General features: G+C 38.6%; 1 protein-coding gene across 2 annotated transcripts in view; it reads left to right on the top strand.

The window, feature by feature from the left end:
• The window catches only part of LOC140335729 (ras-related protein Rab-5B-like), a 23,560-nt gene extending 11,306 nt beyond the window's left edge, over window positions 1–12,254 (top strand). For both annotated transcript variants that reach the window (XM_072418632.1, XM_072418631.1), the window contains 4 exons: window positions 4,516–4,667; window positions 7,774–7,896; window positions 10,292–10,385; window positions 11,288–12,254. In XM_072418632.1, the coding sequence (XP_072274733.1) occupies window positions 4,516–4,667; window positions 7,774–7,896; window positions 10,292–10,385; window positions 11,288–11,400 (482 nt within the window). In that variant the 3' untranslated portion in view covers window positions 11,401–12,254. The remainder of the gene's footprint in view (window positions 1–4,515; window positions 4,668–7,773; window positions 7,897–10,291; window positions 10,386–11,287) is intronic.
• The last annotated feature ends 4,313 nt before the right edge of the window (window positions 12,255–16,567 follow it).

Raw genomic sequence — 16,567 nt, 5'->3', positions numbered from 1 at the left:
CCTAGATGTTTTGGCCAAATAATGATTGGTTTACATCAATTTGGTGACTAATAGAAGTAAAAGTTCACTGTGGTGCTGAGATTACAGCAGGAGCTCATTGTGGGTGGACATGGAGCTAGGAACTGTAATTGGCAGAGTTTGTTGCTTAGAACTACTTACTCTATACTACTCTATAACTACTTAGAACAGCAGCCGCCCCCCAGCGGGGTCAGGAGAAGGACCCTCCTGGGGGGGTGCACCATCCAGAGGCATGAACCATGTCTCCTGTATAGACTGTGGGTTGCGTCACTGGACCTCATCACAGGTCTGAGAGTGGGCCGGTTCTGGCATCATGACGCCACTCCTGGGGAGGTTTCTTCCCCTTTGAGTAACACACATCTCCCTGTGCATACACGGTCAAGAATCCGTGAAATTAGTGGTCTGCGCCATCCAAAAGGTTGGCGACCACTGCTCTGGTAGTCTACAAGCTAAAGCTACGTACACACTTCCAATTATTATCGTTGGAAAACGAACGACGAACGTTCCTGCACGATATATATGAACGATCGTATAGCACCGATCCTGCACATAGAGGTAACGACACGATCGTTCGTAGATATTGTACACACAATAGATACGATCGTTTAAGCGATAGAGGAACTATGTGCACGACAGGAAAGTGAACGGACGTTCGTTCATCACGCATGCTCTGAACATGGACGATCAACGAACGACCGTACACACGAACGATGTTCAACGATCGTCGTCCAATCCGATCCGCCGGTCCGGTCGTTCGTTTCCAGCGACTTTCCTCGTTCGTCGGCGTCGTTGGTTACTTTTTTACGAACGATTTTTTGCCCAATCGATCGTTCGTCGTTCGATTGGAACGATAAAAATTGGAAGTGTGTACGCACCTTTAGCCTTTATCAGTAATTGAAGTATAATTTTGTGGGTCACCACTTCTTTAAGGTTTGTATAGAAAGGCTGCTTTGTTCATGAAGGTTACATTCTGCATTTGATCTAAGAGTTACTGAAAAGTCAAAACACTGGAGGATAGATTTTGACCTGCTTTGCCTGAAATGAGAATGAATCTCCATAATACCTGCTGTGTCCAGTGAATACAAAGCACATCAAACACAGATTTAAAATGATCATCCATGCTACACAATGTAATTATAAATTAGCAGACTTGCAATTAAAGTAAGCTTTAAACTCATTTCAAATGTGGAAAAACCAACTCTGTTTACACGTGACACAACTATGGACATTGTACAGCGCTGCGTAATATGATGGCGCTAAATAAATACTATGTAATAATAATAATATTAATGTGCTTACTATTTTCAAACAGAGAATTTTTACATTCTAGTTGTTTAAAAGGCTGCATACACACAAGCAATACCGGTAATTGTCATTGGAAAGCATCTTTCACAATCCTTTCCAAAAACAAAAGACTAAAAGATGCATGAATGAGCGCTGTACATATAGCACCATTCTGCTCCACTATTATTATTATTACACAGTATTTATATAGCACCATCATATTACACAGCCATGTCACTAGCTGTCCTTCAAAGGGTCCCACAATCTAATATCCCCACCTCAGTCATATGTCTTTAGTCTCAGGTCAATTTCGGGGGGTATAGCCAAATACCTAACTGCTTTTGGAATACCCTGAGGAAACCCACGCAAACACAGGGAGAACCTACAAACTCCATGCAGATAATGTCCTGGCCGAGATTCAAACCTGGCACCCTGCTGCGCTCTCTCCCCTTCACTTTCAATACTGTCATTTGTCGTCTGTGGATCAGCCAGGACGACGAGTGCTGTACACATGCCAGATTCTCGGGAATACTAGCCCTTAAGCGATTTTTGGAAGAGAATCATCTGAGGTGTGTACATAGCACAGTAGCCAAAAACATACCTGCCAAAGAAAAATGCAATATACTTCCTTTTCTGATGGTTCAGGAACCAACGCATGTGGCAGGGAAAAGGGAATTTAATTGAACCAGGTAAATATTTGTAGGGAGCAGTAAAGCTGCCATGTTTTTAGGTAAGGTATGTATATTCACTTTTCAAAACAGCAAAAGCAAATGTGTGCAATAAATTTTTAATGGGAACCCTGTTCTTGTATCAGTGTTATGCTGTATATATGAAAAAAACATAGACAACATCATGGCTATCATAAATGGGTAATGGCACAAACATAATTGTGTTTACTACGTCTACCGGTGATCTTGGGGAAAGTCAGGTCAGAAAATTATTGTAGAAGGTAAACCAAGTTACATATTGGCAACAATTCCCACATTACAACCTCATGCTAAATGTAATGGTTTTATTTTATAACCTAAGCTTTTCTGCTCCTAAAAACTCTAGAAAAGTTTGTTTTCCCCCAAATACATTTCTAAAGCTTTGAACCTTAACTGCACCTGTTTTCCTAAAAGCTCCTTTTACCCTGTCATCATCCAGGTATCATGGGAAATGCTAAACCAGCCATCACTTGTGTTTCAAAACATCACATGTTTCCAGACAGAAATAAGCTTGGCAGGTTTCCTGTTTGCAGACATGCGGGTGATGCTGTTACTGTTTATTGTGCAAGACATGAGCAGCCTTCCCACTTACACTTGTGTGCACTATTTTGTAATGACAAAATATAACTATTTCCAGTATTTAGGTTTGCACAGTACTTGTCTACATTAAGGGGGCAATTGTCTAAAACAAACTACTATTGTGTAAAATCAGTCTAAGCACCCAGCAGCTTCTCCTATTACTACTTTCCCACTGACCTAGCTACTACTTGGGTTTATTCCTGATGTAAAATCTCTTATGTCCACAACTGAAACCTAACACTCCACTTGCTGAACACAAACCAGCTTTTTAAAGAAAAAAAATCTAGAATAAAATAGCACTGACAGATTACTTGGCTATGACATTTTTATTATTTTCCATACATATTTCAGTTTTCTGTAGATTTCTATAGCTAACCTGTAGCCCCTTCAGCCACAGAAGCATGATGTGTATATATATGATAAGTAGATAACAGATTCACTTACAAATAGAGTGATATGTTAACAGCCATAAATCTTACTGCATTGGCACACTGGCTGTTCAGTGTTATGTGCCCCATTGAGTTTAAAGCTACGTACACACGTCAAATTTTTCTCGCCTGATAATAGGCTCATATCGGGTGAGAATCTGACGTGTGTAGAGCCAGAATTGTTCATTGTCCGTGGATCCGTCCTGGCGGATCCACAGACGGTGAATGGTGAGCGATCCTAATGCAAGGTAGAAGAGCGCGCAGCAGGGTGCCACTCCGTCGTTCTGCCCCTCCCCTCTCCATGGAGCAGTACGATGCTGTATGTACAGCACTTGTTCATGCATCGTGTGGTTCTTATCGTTGGAAAGGATCATATAAGATCCTTTCCAATGACAAGAATTGCACATGTGTACCCAGCTTTAGAAGAGTAGAAGACAGCGAGTGTGTGTCTTGGAAATAGGGCCAGGCCGAATGGTTGGCAGAGAAGGAGCCACAAACACTGGAACATGTAGTCAATAACTGAAGTAGCATTCTTGTCTAAAATTTCTTCTCTTTATATTTGCCAGAATAATGCAGATGTCATTGTGAGTAATGTGAGAGTATTATGGCACATTTATAGTTAACTGTAAACAGCTTACTGAAGGAGCCCAATGACATTAAATGCTCGTCCTGTGTCTGGCAAGATAAAATAAGTATTATCAAATAGGTACCATGGACTACACCTAATGGGATATCAAAGTGTGGGTTGTAAAAATGTTAGCGTATTGCTATTGTCACCATACTGAGCTGCCAAGCACCTCTGAATTCAGGTATCTGTATCTCATTGTAGGGAAGAGCTGGTTAGATGTATACCGAATGATCAACTGCTGTGTCATGTCTTCAGCCAGATCAAGCAGCATAGTATTGTATTTATCTCAGGGGGAATGATTCTTCTATCACTTTTACTATATTTAGATTTCTTCTGTTTGCATCCAGCTATGTGTATAATGCTGTAAACTATATGCCTTAAGTTTATTTATTAAACAGGTGTATAGTCCATTGGCAGTACATTCGAACAATCATTTTGAACATCCAGACTCCTTTGGCAAATAAATACCAGTTTTTGTATAATTTTACCACTTTTTTTATTCTTGAATTATGTAATTTTTGCTGGCTTACCCATGACTGTGATCTAAAGATAATTTGTCTGATCTAAAATTTAACTTTAAAGCCCGAATAAATGTAATGTATTTGGCTGATTGGAAAAAACAAAGTGCAGAAAAACAAAAAAGGTATGTAAAATCTTACAGGTATATTTATTTTAGAAAGCCGCCATACCGGAGTAGAAAAGCCCATCTATTGCCTGTGTTCTGTAGAGATGGTTTGTTGATCTGTGCAGTAGCAATAGTCTTAGTGCGGAGGTCAAACACACTTCGAGTTGGGAGTTTTACAAAAAAAAGTTTCAGCTAGAGCTTTAATAACCTAAATTAATTGTTCTTTTCCTTTAATGTTCCCTAAAGCTGCCTTCTTAGCTCAGTCTGTATGCTTGGATGATACTACTGTAAAGTTTGAAATCTGGGACACTGCAGGACAGGAACGATATCACAGCCTCGCCCCCATGTACTACAGAGGAGCTCAGGCTGCCATTGTAGTGTTTGACATCACCAAACCGGTAAGAGAGATCATTTTTTTAATACTTTTATGAAAGCTTTGTAAAATTTAAACTACACTATATCCTCTATCTGTAAACATTCATAAACATCAGTAATATAATATTTTTATAGCACACACAGATGTCTATTTTACCGGTGACCTTCTAACCACATATTACAAGACTTTTTAATCAGTTTTACTTTGGATATTTATCAGTTATGTAATGTAATAAGTTTCCAGGACATAACGTTTCCTGTTTTTCTTCAGTTATGCAGTTATTGCAACATGTCCGGACAGTTATCTATACTCTTCCTAAACACTGGTAATCCCTGGACTTCATATATGTATGCTACAACTTTTTTTTCGGAACTTGGTTTTAAACTTTGCTGTTTAAATGATGCTTTAAATCAGGGGTGTAAAACTCAAATACACAGAGGGCTTGAAATTAAAAACTTAGACCAAGTCGCGGGCCAAACTTGAAATTTATTGAAAAAATTGAGGAAGTTTTTCCTTCTCATTAGATATAAAACATTTTATTAAGGAAACAAAGAGGTTTTGCTTAACATTCAATCTGGAACAAGCCTATCATAGAGAAAGAGGCCTAAGAATTGTTTATAAATTTTATGTAGGAAAAAATCCTATTCCTCTTTCTCTATTTGCTAATGAATGTGAACAGAGGAGGGGGCGCTTGTGCGTCTTGACTGACCGCGGAAAATGCTTATAAAATCTTAACTGCCTGTGCTAAACTGGAAGCCCCTGTAACACCAAAAGACTCCTGGCACCTCCCATGTGTAGCTGAGGGGTAGTGCAGGAAATGCCCGACGCGGCCAATGCGGGGCTGAATGAGTGGCTGGAACTCCCTCTTCACTGAAATAGCACCGCTACTACAATACCCTGCTGAGCCTAAAGTTATGAGTGGCTGGAAGTCCCTTCACTAAAATAATGACAAAAGTATCACCATGTGATTCCTAATTGTTCGCAGAAAACTGTTTCTTGGAAATAATCATAGAAGGAACCGGAGTTAAACGGAAAGCATGTTAGGGAAGGAGAATATTTGTGCCCACTATTGTCTATAGCTGTACCAATAGTAGTAAATGTTGGAACAGAATATTGTGTGGCAATAAGGTTACTGTGCCGAGGGAAGAAATTAAGATCAATCCACTGCATATTACTGCATGCTCTTCTCATGTGTTCTTCTTTCTTCTTATTGAGATTAATTGTTTTACTTTCCCAGAGAATGCAGTGTGAAACCAAATGAATTGCTGCATTTATTTGGTTTCACATTGCATTCTGTGGCACAGTAAAACAATTATTATAGCAATAGCTTTATGATAATTCCTGATAATAATAACCCTGACAATTCCTGATTATTGAGTTTACCTGTAAGTATAAACTCTGCGGGGTCCACGCATAGGCTGCTGTTCAATAGACAAGAGTGACGCCGCTACTACAATTCCTGGCATCACTTGTGTCTATAAAATGCAGGGGCAGAGAGGCCGCTGGTCTAGAGACGTGAGTGATGCCGGGAATTGTAGTAGCGGCATTGTACTCGCATCTATAGAACAGCAGCTTAACATGAATTGCAGCTGGCCCATCATTACTATGGATTGCGGTAGCGGAGAGCCAGCTGCAGTTCATATTAGGAATTCTTTTGGGGGCCAAAAAAAATGGATGTGTCAGGCCAGATTTGGCCCGCGGGCCAGAGTTTGACACCCCTGCTTTAAGTAATGCCCAGGTCTTTTCTGTTTATCGTACAATTTGAGTTCCATTCGCTGCTGTAGTTCCAGAGGCTCTCTATTTGAAAGTAGCAACTCTCATTCATAGCTATTTCAGTGTCATTTATTGTATATGTTCCCTCTCTTTTTAACTATTTACAGGATAAGAAACTCTGTGAGTGGCCAAGGAGAGAAGGAGCATGTAGTTTACACTGGGTATTATTACGACACTATTTATATAATGCTGACATATTACACAGCGCTGTACAAAGTACATAGTCATGTCACTAGCTGTTAGGGGCTAACAATATAATGCCCCTATCATAGTCATATGTCTTTAATACAGTCTTAGGTCAACTTTTTTAAAGGAAGCCAATTAACCTAACTGCATCTTTTTGGAATGTGCAAGGAAACAGATTAACCACAGTAAAACCAACACAACATGGGGAAACCCTGCAAACTCCATGCAGATAATGTCCTGGCCGAGATTCAAACCTGGGACCAAGTGCTGCAAAGGCCATACTGCTACCTCTGAGCCACTATGCTGCCCCCAAATAAAATTGGGTGCAAATGTAACAGATTTAATAACAAGTTTATATTAAAATGTAGGCAGTAATTTATATGTTGGAAAAGAGGGTCCCATTGTTTGCAAGAGGTTTGTTGAATATATATAATGTGGAAATAAAAAATGTTACCAGACGGGTCATTTATTGCAGGAGGGACAAGCAATTTAAAATAAATGTAGCTACCTATATATACTTATACTGACTTGCCCTTGTCAGGTGCTGTCTGCATTCCCACTGGGGAGATTCATTCATTCTATTTGTCCTGAGTGACAGAACAGTTTGTTAGTGGTAGAAGAAGAAAAAACTGGCTCTCCAAACCCAGTGAACCTAATCAGTATCCAGGTTTGATGAAGAGCTGTCCATGGTTAACAATTTTCCCACCCTGATTTTATGTTATTATTGTCATTTTCTCTTATAGTGCTGTAAACTCTGACACCAACTTCAATGTGACTTGATGTACTCATACATGTACTGATGTAGTTTTGGTTAATGTTCTAGCCTGTACTTTACACAAAATAAAAAACTTGAATGTGGTTAGTATGAGCAAAACTTTGAATATGATTGCAGTCAATCCAGAACACAAATGGGAATTATTTTTTACATTTCCAAAAATGTGTTTTAGAGGAAATCTTGTTATGATGAAATGCGCTTGTCTGTAAGGCTTAATGTAACACTTTTGTAGCCAGGTTCAATTCTTTGCACTTTAAACATAACTGGAAACAACAAAGTAGCAAAACTTGCTTGTTATATGTTGTATAAAAATATAATAGTGTTGGATATGCAGTCTGAAAGGATGCCCCTGAATACACAGTGTTTAGATGTTCATTTACTTTATCCTATTCAGGAAACTTTTGATCGGGCAAAGGCATGGGTAAAAGAATTACAACGGCAGGCAAGTCCTAATATTGTGATTGCTTTGGCTGGCAACAAGTCGGATTTGGCAGAGAAGAGGATGGTGGAATTTGAAGTAAGTATTGAGTACCCGTAGGTTCCGTCTTCGAGCCTCAGCCAACACAGTTGTAGATACTTTGCTAGTTTTGTGGGATTTTTTGAGTAAAACTTGTATGTCATGTTTCCAGGAAGAGGGTGACATTAGAAACTTAAACCTGCTAAATATAAGTAGACTTCGAAGTTTAAGCTGATATCTGGGCAAACCACAACCCTCCCACCCTACTCTGATCGCTGCATGCACTCACGCCTTCACATGACCTTCTGGTTTCCTTCTTCAATCTGGTTTTTTTTTTCTTCCTTTATGGTGCTGGGGTTCTTCTTAGTTGTATGTTCACATCACTGCCAGCATGACATGTACATTCCCTTTTCACTGTCCAGCTGCAAGAGATATTTTAGGATCCAGAAGTGGCAGATTTGAAACAATTTGGATGATATTTTCAAGTTACATAGCCAACCACTTACAGTCACGAAAAAGTAAATACATTATACAGAATTGCTGACTTTTTCAGCGTATATTAACAAGCAAACATTAGATTATCATAGACAGGCATATTGGTGTACTGTGAGTATGTCGATTGCAACAAATTACTGCAAGCTGCTAAAGCCATGAAACAACATAGCAATTCGCAAACCATAACATTTCCACCATCATGCTTCACAACTGGTACAAGGTTTTCTTTAAATGCTGTTTTCACTTTGCACCAAACTGTGATCTGGCTCTAAATTTTTTTTTTGGCAAAGACTTTTTCTTGACAAACCTTCTGTACAGGTTAAATTGGTGCAATCGCTTTCTGATTGTAGATGCACTTTGAGACCAAGAGTTACCTACTTATCCCATGATTACATTTCTGTTAGCTTATAGTAAGAACTAAATACGCAGTGTAATTTTTCCAAATATATTACCTTTACCTGAAAGACCTATTTAAATAAAATCAATTGTATGTTTGAATGTCCATTAGATGTGCAATTTCACATAAATGGGAGTCTGCCTATAGATTACTTATATAATATGTGCTTATGTTATTTTCAGAAATAATGTATCTGCGAAAAAATAACAAGATATTAGGGAATAAGGAGTAATCCACCATTCTGTCCATTATGTAAATGCAGTTTTCTCTCTAGCTTCTTTTAGTTGGTCGCACCACCAGCACTTTTCAGTAACCACCCGGCTGTTTTTGGATGTTTACTGAAGAGTTGGGTCAAAGTACAGGGATTGCCACCCACCTACAATTTTTTTCCCACCCAGCTTAAAAAAATGCTTGGGTTTAACACTGAATGGATATGAATTTGCTGCATAATATGTTGGTGCTTTATAAATAAACATAAATAAAATAAACCATACTTGAACAGTGTTTCCCAAAGTTCTCTTCTAAGAAAACCTTTACTAATAGAAATACAGAAGCTACCAACGCCTTCCTGTCTGTCCCAGTTCTTTGGCTTCAGTGCTTTCTGTAGCACTAACTTCCAAACATGTATGCATATCACAAAGTCTTCACTAGGTTGTGAAGTTACAATTGACAGATTGACAGGACAGCTTTAGTTTTTTAGGAGAATGTCGTCAATGGGAGCCACCAGTCTCCATCAATACCTGCTTTGTGTATGTCTACAAGAAACTGTTTTGTGGAGTCATGAATTGGTCCACATATGTAAAGGTAAATTACCTGTAAAACCTGCATCTTGTGTGAGACCAGAGGACAGTTTTGGAAACCTTTCTCTTCTTCACTGGCAGCTGTCTGATTTATCTGATTTGTATGATTGTTCTAACTATAGAATAGGCAATGAAAGCAGTCATGAGTGACTGCAGATACTGATGGAGAATGTAATCACACTGCTAAATCTTTCATTCAAGCTGTCCAGTATCTGATTGCAACTGATTAAATATCAAGTAGGGTTTTTTTTGCTGTACTAGTCTAATTATCTCAGAATAAGTTGCATACCTGCATTTTAGGGCATTCAAAGCCAAACTCCAGGCAACTGTGTGGGAGTTTTTTTTACTTGCCAAAAAGTATTTTCATCCAGCCATTATCCATACAGTACAGTCAGGTCCTGCATCCCATCATACCATTCCTATACACTGCACCCTGGATGAAGATCAGTCCCTGCTTGTTTGTGCTTGGACAGAAGGGAAGCAGATGCACACCAATGCAAACATTACACTGATCTCTCATCCTTTTAGAAAGCTCTGTGCAGTGAATTAGAGCATGGCTGGCTTACAGTGCTTGCACCCCCTCTCTACAGTAATAAAATGGTATCAATAGAGTTGGTTGTATGAAAACATCAATAACCTGATTACTTGATGTTCAGCTTTAATGGTTGTATTTAACTGATTTAGCAGGTCTTTGTATTTGGAAAAAAAGTACTTTAGAAAAAGAATTTCAGGATGACTGATAACGGTATTCATTTTCTTCCAGGAGGCTCAGGCATATGCAGAAGACACAAGCTTGTTATTCATGGAAACGTCAGCAAAAACTGCAATGAATGTGAATGAGTTGTTTTTAGCAATTGGTAGGTTTTAAACATATTTAAAGAACACAGAATAAATGTTATATATTTTATTGGAGTAAAACTGTCGTATCAGGACTGAAGGTGTTTTGTTTGGTGTTTAATGCAAAAATATCTATTAAGTTTACTAGAGAGCTTCTAACTTTCTGTGCTCACTGCATGTACTGCACTAAAATATTAGCCAGTGTTATCAGTCAGCCCAGTGTATATTTCTGGTTTACAGACCATCTTCCCCTAATGCTAGGAAGATAGGAGGTGGATGTTTTGTGCAGTCCTCTAACACTGCCCCATTCATAGATACAGTAAGGTTACTGTCAGGATTACCAGATATATAGAAGCATAACAAAAAAGTAATGCAGCCACCACATTTTAGCACTGGAAAGCTGTTTGATATTACAAGTTTACTCTTGTGTTAATATACACTTTACCCTTGCAGAGGGCAATTATTTAATTTACAGTATACAATAGGACATTTTAGCTTTGTCCTCATTTCTGCAGGCTTACTCCACTTCATAAAACTGTTTCCCTGCTTTTTTTTTTGCTTTTTTTTTTGGAAGCTTCCTGATTGGCCAATCCTAGCTCCGATGTCATCTTGTAAAATGCATTGTGTGGGAAGACACTAAGGGTCCGTCCACATTCCGGAGTAATGGCAGCAAGGGAAGTGGCTGGCTGCTGGGGTAGCATGTAATATAGGGTAACTCTTTCATCTAAAGTGTCATCCCCCTAGAAAAAAATCATGCAGAGAGGGGAGGGGGTTTTGGTATGGGGTAAATACAATAACTGTCAAGATGGTGGCTGACTGCTGAGTAAATGCTTAAGATTTTCAACTTCTATCTTCTAACAAGATTTTCATCTAGAATCTGATTCTTTCTTTTTTTACATAAACTGAAAATCATCTTTTACAGCAAAGAAAATGCCGAAATCTGACGCCCAGAATCCAACCCACGCTGCCCGCAATAGAGGTGTAAATCTCCAAGGTTCAGATCAGCAATCCAGAAGTGGCTGCTGCAGCAATTGATTGAACACACTGCAAAAACAAACGCCTTCTGTATGCATTTTCTACACAGATTATTGTGAACACTGGTTAGGATGCTGCCTCCTATTTTCTACAGCTGGTGGGAGTTTGTTTGGCTTATTTTGTTTTCTTTTTATCATAGTGTTAAAATGACAAAATAGTAAAAGAAATCTAAAAACACACCCCATCTTTAAGAAAAAAAAAAAAACAAGGTCAGCCGCAGTTGGAGATATTTGCAGTAGTTGATGATGACGGTATGAAGAGTTCTATGGTTTTCATTGAGCAAATCCCATCGACAGTTAAGATCCTGCTATTGCAAGTGAAAGTCTTCAGAGCACAAAGCCACATCTGGCCTGAACTCTGTACTCCGTGTCTTTGTGAAGAATATACCATTTGAGGCAGTATTTTTCAAGCACTTAAAGAAAATTTTCTGCTTATGATTGGACTTGGTCTGGTGTAAAGGTGTTATGAGATTTCTATATAGCCGAAAAGACTGTTTTTTTTCTAACCTCTACCAACACTGTGTGCATAAAGCCTCCACCAACCTGAAGACTTAATGCATTAGGACTGTAGACCCCTCCATCACGGCTGTTACTCGGATGTGATTGGTTCTCCTACTTCCCAAATGAACAAAGCACTGTGGATCTGTTGCACTTTACCTTCCATCCGTTTCTATCTACCCTGAAAACACTTTTCAACTGCCCGCGTGTATCTTATTTCCCCCATACTGTAAAGAGAACAGCAAAGCGATAGAACATGCTCTGAATATAACTTTTGTATTTGCACCTTCAGATAATGTTTTACTTGAATCCTAAAATATTGATTTTTAATGTAACATTAAAGCAAAGTGAATCAGATGCCTGCTGTGCTTATTTGGGTTTGTGAAAGGTCCAGAGTTCAGGAATGAGAAAATAAAAGAAGGTGTGCCATGCTTTATGATCAAACTATTTCAATTCACATATTTATTGTGCACCATATTTCCTATCAGTTATATTCCGTCTAAAGGAACATAGTTTAAAAGAAAAGAGGATGTCCAGGATTAATTATCTTTGGAATTCTGTTTATGACCACTTTAGTTTGGAGCAATTTTCAGATGTGTGAAATTAATGTTTAGTAAACCCTGCAACTGTGCTCAAAGTGTATGTAAATCCACACAATAAACATCACGTCCGTGCTCGTTTCTTGTCCGTTAAATATACCAATAAAATGTTATATTTGTTTATTATATTAATCCTGCTACATATCCAGTCCTGCATGAATTCTAGCTGTGGAACACCTCTCTCCTATGTTAGGAGGAGGAGGGAACATTCTGTAGTGTTCAATACACAGGCTGTCCCAGGGTGACAACTCTGCTTATCTATAGACACTATGGGCCTGGTTTATTAAAGTTCTCCAGGACTGGAGAGGATACACTTTCATCAGTGAACCGGGGTGATCCAGAAAGCCTGGAGTGGATTTCTTAAAATTAATTTACTATTAGCAAATGTTTTCAATCCTGGACCAGATCTAATCCAGGTTTGCTGGATCGCCCATGTTGCCTTATGAAAGTGTATTTTCTCTAGCCTTGCAGAGCTTTTATAAATCAAGCCCATAGAGTCAGCGATGAACTCTACATGATATCTAAGTGTATTGGATGAAAATATGAGGCTCTTTCCCAGCGTTCAACTAGAAATTGATTTTTGACATGCTGTTAATGTGAAAATAAAGGAAAATAAAAAAATGGAGGATTTTTCTGTTCCTATTGTTGCGTGATAGTTCAATGGCAATCTTAGGTTGCCATTGAATAATCAAGCCACAATAGGAACAGGATGGAATGGCAGTGGAGGATTGCTTATATCCCCTGTAAGAATATCTGGACTAATAATTATCATCAATCATTTGATCCATTCCTATTTACACTGCTATATCTAGTGGTTTGCAACACTTGATTGAGAACCGCCTGCTTGACATTGGTACTCTCCACCAAGGAGTCACTCTAACCAAAAGGCAAGTTGTTCCTGATGAAGCGGATTTCGTTCTGTGAAATGTGTTGAACTTTTAATGCCTATGTATTTGTCATCAAGACCAATGTAATGCTTTTAAAAAAAAAATTTATTTCAATTCTTGAATAAATTTACATTTTAATATATATGTTTTGATAGGTGTAAGATTTGGTTGATTATATGCCTTAAAAGTCCCCCATAAAAATGTTTTTTTCCTTACCATTTATTTGCTATTTAATGGGGATGTGGCATGAGGTTTGAATTGATTGTTACAAAAGAGCTGTACTTGGCTTATTTTGGAACTTTTTAAGTCTCACCTTCCAAAACAAACATAAAAAAACAACAGCAGAGTGGGAAATGTGTAACCCCCTGCAGGGAGATCTCCATTTTAGGGGAAATCCTCTCATAGGCAGCTTCCCATCACTTTTTGCATCAGAAGAGATAAAGATGACCAGGACAAATTTTTGTTATGAATAATAAACTTTATGAAGAGCCAATATATGAAATGCTGTTACATATTATAGGAGTTGCAGATGACAAACCTGCATAACAAACAAATACAATGACAGCAGAGGGAGAGGACCCTACCCACAGAACTCACAATCTAGCAGGAGAATTCGCCCAGTCGGGAAACAATACAGCTGTAAAGCCTGACAATGATTTTTAAATTTTGTAATGCTTTAAAAAAAAAAAAAAAAACATACCATGATCTGTAGGTACAATAAAGTGGTGTAGGGTTGTATAACTTGTAATATTTAATGACGCAGAGATGTAAATCTGTGAATTTGATAGTGAAGCAATATGACGCAAACTTCCCAAACATAATGCAAGCCTTCTAAGGTACGTTCTTGATAAATGGGTTACAAAATACCTTTTTCACTGGAACTGAATCTATCTATAGAGCAGTGGTCGCAAACCTTTTGGACCCCACGGACCACTAAATCCATAATTTTAAATTCTGCGGACCATTAATCTGAATTTTTAAAAAAAAGATATAAATACATTTGTAAAATAATGATTTCCCTAATGGTGCCTGATGAGGACTGTGCAGGCTCAGATTCATGATCAGCACACGGTTATGTGAAGTATTACTATAGTTACTATTATCGTTAGTTGTATTATCTTTGGTATTACTAAGGAAATGCAAAATATTTACTTTTTCTCACTCATTATAAGTTTATTTCATTCCAATCTAAGACCAAACAGGAATTGATAGTTATCAAAGTCAAACTATTTGATGCCATTAACTATACCAGTTTAAGAAAATATACAGTTATAGTCATACTTACCTAAAAGAGCATCTGAGAAATAAAATAAAACAATCGGATGATAATCGGTATTGGTGGAGCGAGGTGACTGTTGTAACGGCTCAGCAATGGTTGCCTTATACAACTTTAGACTACACTGACGTCACGCCGCACCTCCCTTGTTTTTCTGTCTTTAGTACAGTTTGGTGAGTTTGATGAGTTTAGTGCAACATAAAGGAAAAATTGTCATTCAGAATATAAGAATTTATCAGAATATTATTTTTGTTTTATTTTTATTAAAACATAAAAATTGCAAATAATGTCTGATTTTTTCTGTGGACCACCAAAATATTCTCGCGGTCCATGCACCACTGGTTGGTGACCGATGCTATAGAGAAAATGTTGGGGTCACTGCTCTGGCCAGTGCACCCCAAGCAGGGTCAGGAGAAGGACCCCGCAGGGGGGACGCACTGGCCCGAGACACAGACCACGTCCCCCGTGCAGGTCCCAGGCTCAGGGAAGTGGGCGGGCTGTGTCCCTGAACATAACCCGCCCACTCTCCCATCGTAGGCTTTGATCAGCGATGGGAGAGTGAGCAGTTATGTCATAATGACGTCACTCTGGGGGAGGTTTCTCCCCCTTTGAGTGACACCCGGCTCCCCGCCAATGCGCGGTCAAGAGCTGGTGATTTTAGTGGTCTGCAGAACCGAAAAGGTTGGTGACCAATGCTTTAGACAACACTTTCTTCTATAAAGTCTTGATGAATTACTTGGGTAGTATTGTCCCAGCAGATTTTCTAATGTCCACTAGGTGGCACAAATGATCCATCTGAATATATATCCTGGTATATAGGAAGTCCTGCATCCCTGTGTATATGGCAGTGTTTCCCAATCCTACAGAGATTGCTAGGGGTTCCTTGAGCAATGTGCAGCTTGTGGCTATCTGTAAAGGTGACATTCTTCCAATAGGCCAGCAATGTAAGAGACATTCTTCCTACTGACCAGTACACTAAAATACTGTCAGTATTATAGAAGGTGTTACCTGAGAGTTATTTCAAGGTCCCCCGTTAAAAGGTTGATAATCACTGATATGCAGTCTAATACACAGAATTAATAAGTGATGGCTGGTGTATCAGTATAGAGGCAGATCTGCATTCTTAATAAGGACAAAAGGAGAAGATGATCAGGGCCCAGCAGTCTAGAGGGCCCATCACTTCTCACTTTCTGTTTTCATTCATTCCACCCATCCAGATTTCCTCCTTGTGGTTGTGGTTTGGTATCAGATTGTGCAGGATGTGGGGGCCCAAGTCACTTCTGCACAGGGGCCCAATGTCAGCTACATCCTCCACTAATCCTGGACTTTTCAAGTGACAATTATCTAGCCCATCATTATTGGACTTCACATTTTATGCTGTCACTACTGACTGTAATTCTGTGTCCGGGGACAGCAAATAAGGTTTGTCACCACTTTGCAGAGGAGCAAATTTTAAAAGTTATGCTTCCCATCTTTCTAAATAATAGTTTAAAGAAATACCACAATCTTATTATTAATATTAAGCAGGATTGATATAGCGCCAACATGTTACACAGCGCTGTACATTAAATAGGGGTTGCAAATGACAGACTAATACAGACAGTGATACAGGAGGAGAGAACCCTGCCCCGAAGAGCTTACAATCTAGTAGATAATAAACCCTTTAGCCTTCTAATAATGTCAGTATTTTTATGCAAAAAGCCATACATTGTTTTGCATGGAAATTTTTTTTTATTGTATGCCTATAATTCTTAGGAATAACTCACTGAGATATATCCAATATTTAATGCATTTAATAATAAACTTTAATTAAAAAAACACAAAAATCTGGTAAAACAAAAGGTGCATAAAAATACAGAAACCTGTAATATAACTGTACAGTAGCATATATTTTATATATATATATAA

This window comes from Pyxicephalus adspersus, chromosome 7 (genome assembly GCF_032062135.1).
Source record: "Pyxicephalus adspersus chromosome 7, UCB_Pads_2.0, whole genome shotgun sequence".
NCBI lineage: Eukaryota > Metazoa > Chordata > Amphibia > Anura > Pyxicephalidae > Pyxicephalus > Pyxicephalus adspersus.
The sequence above is the reverse complement of the archived record's forward strand: the minus strand, read 5'-3'. Positions and strand labels throughout refer to the sequence as shown.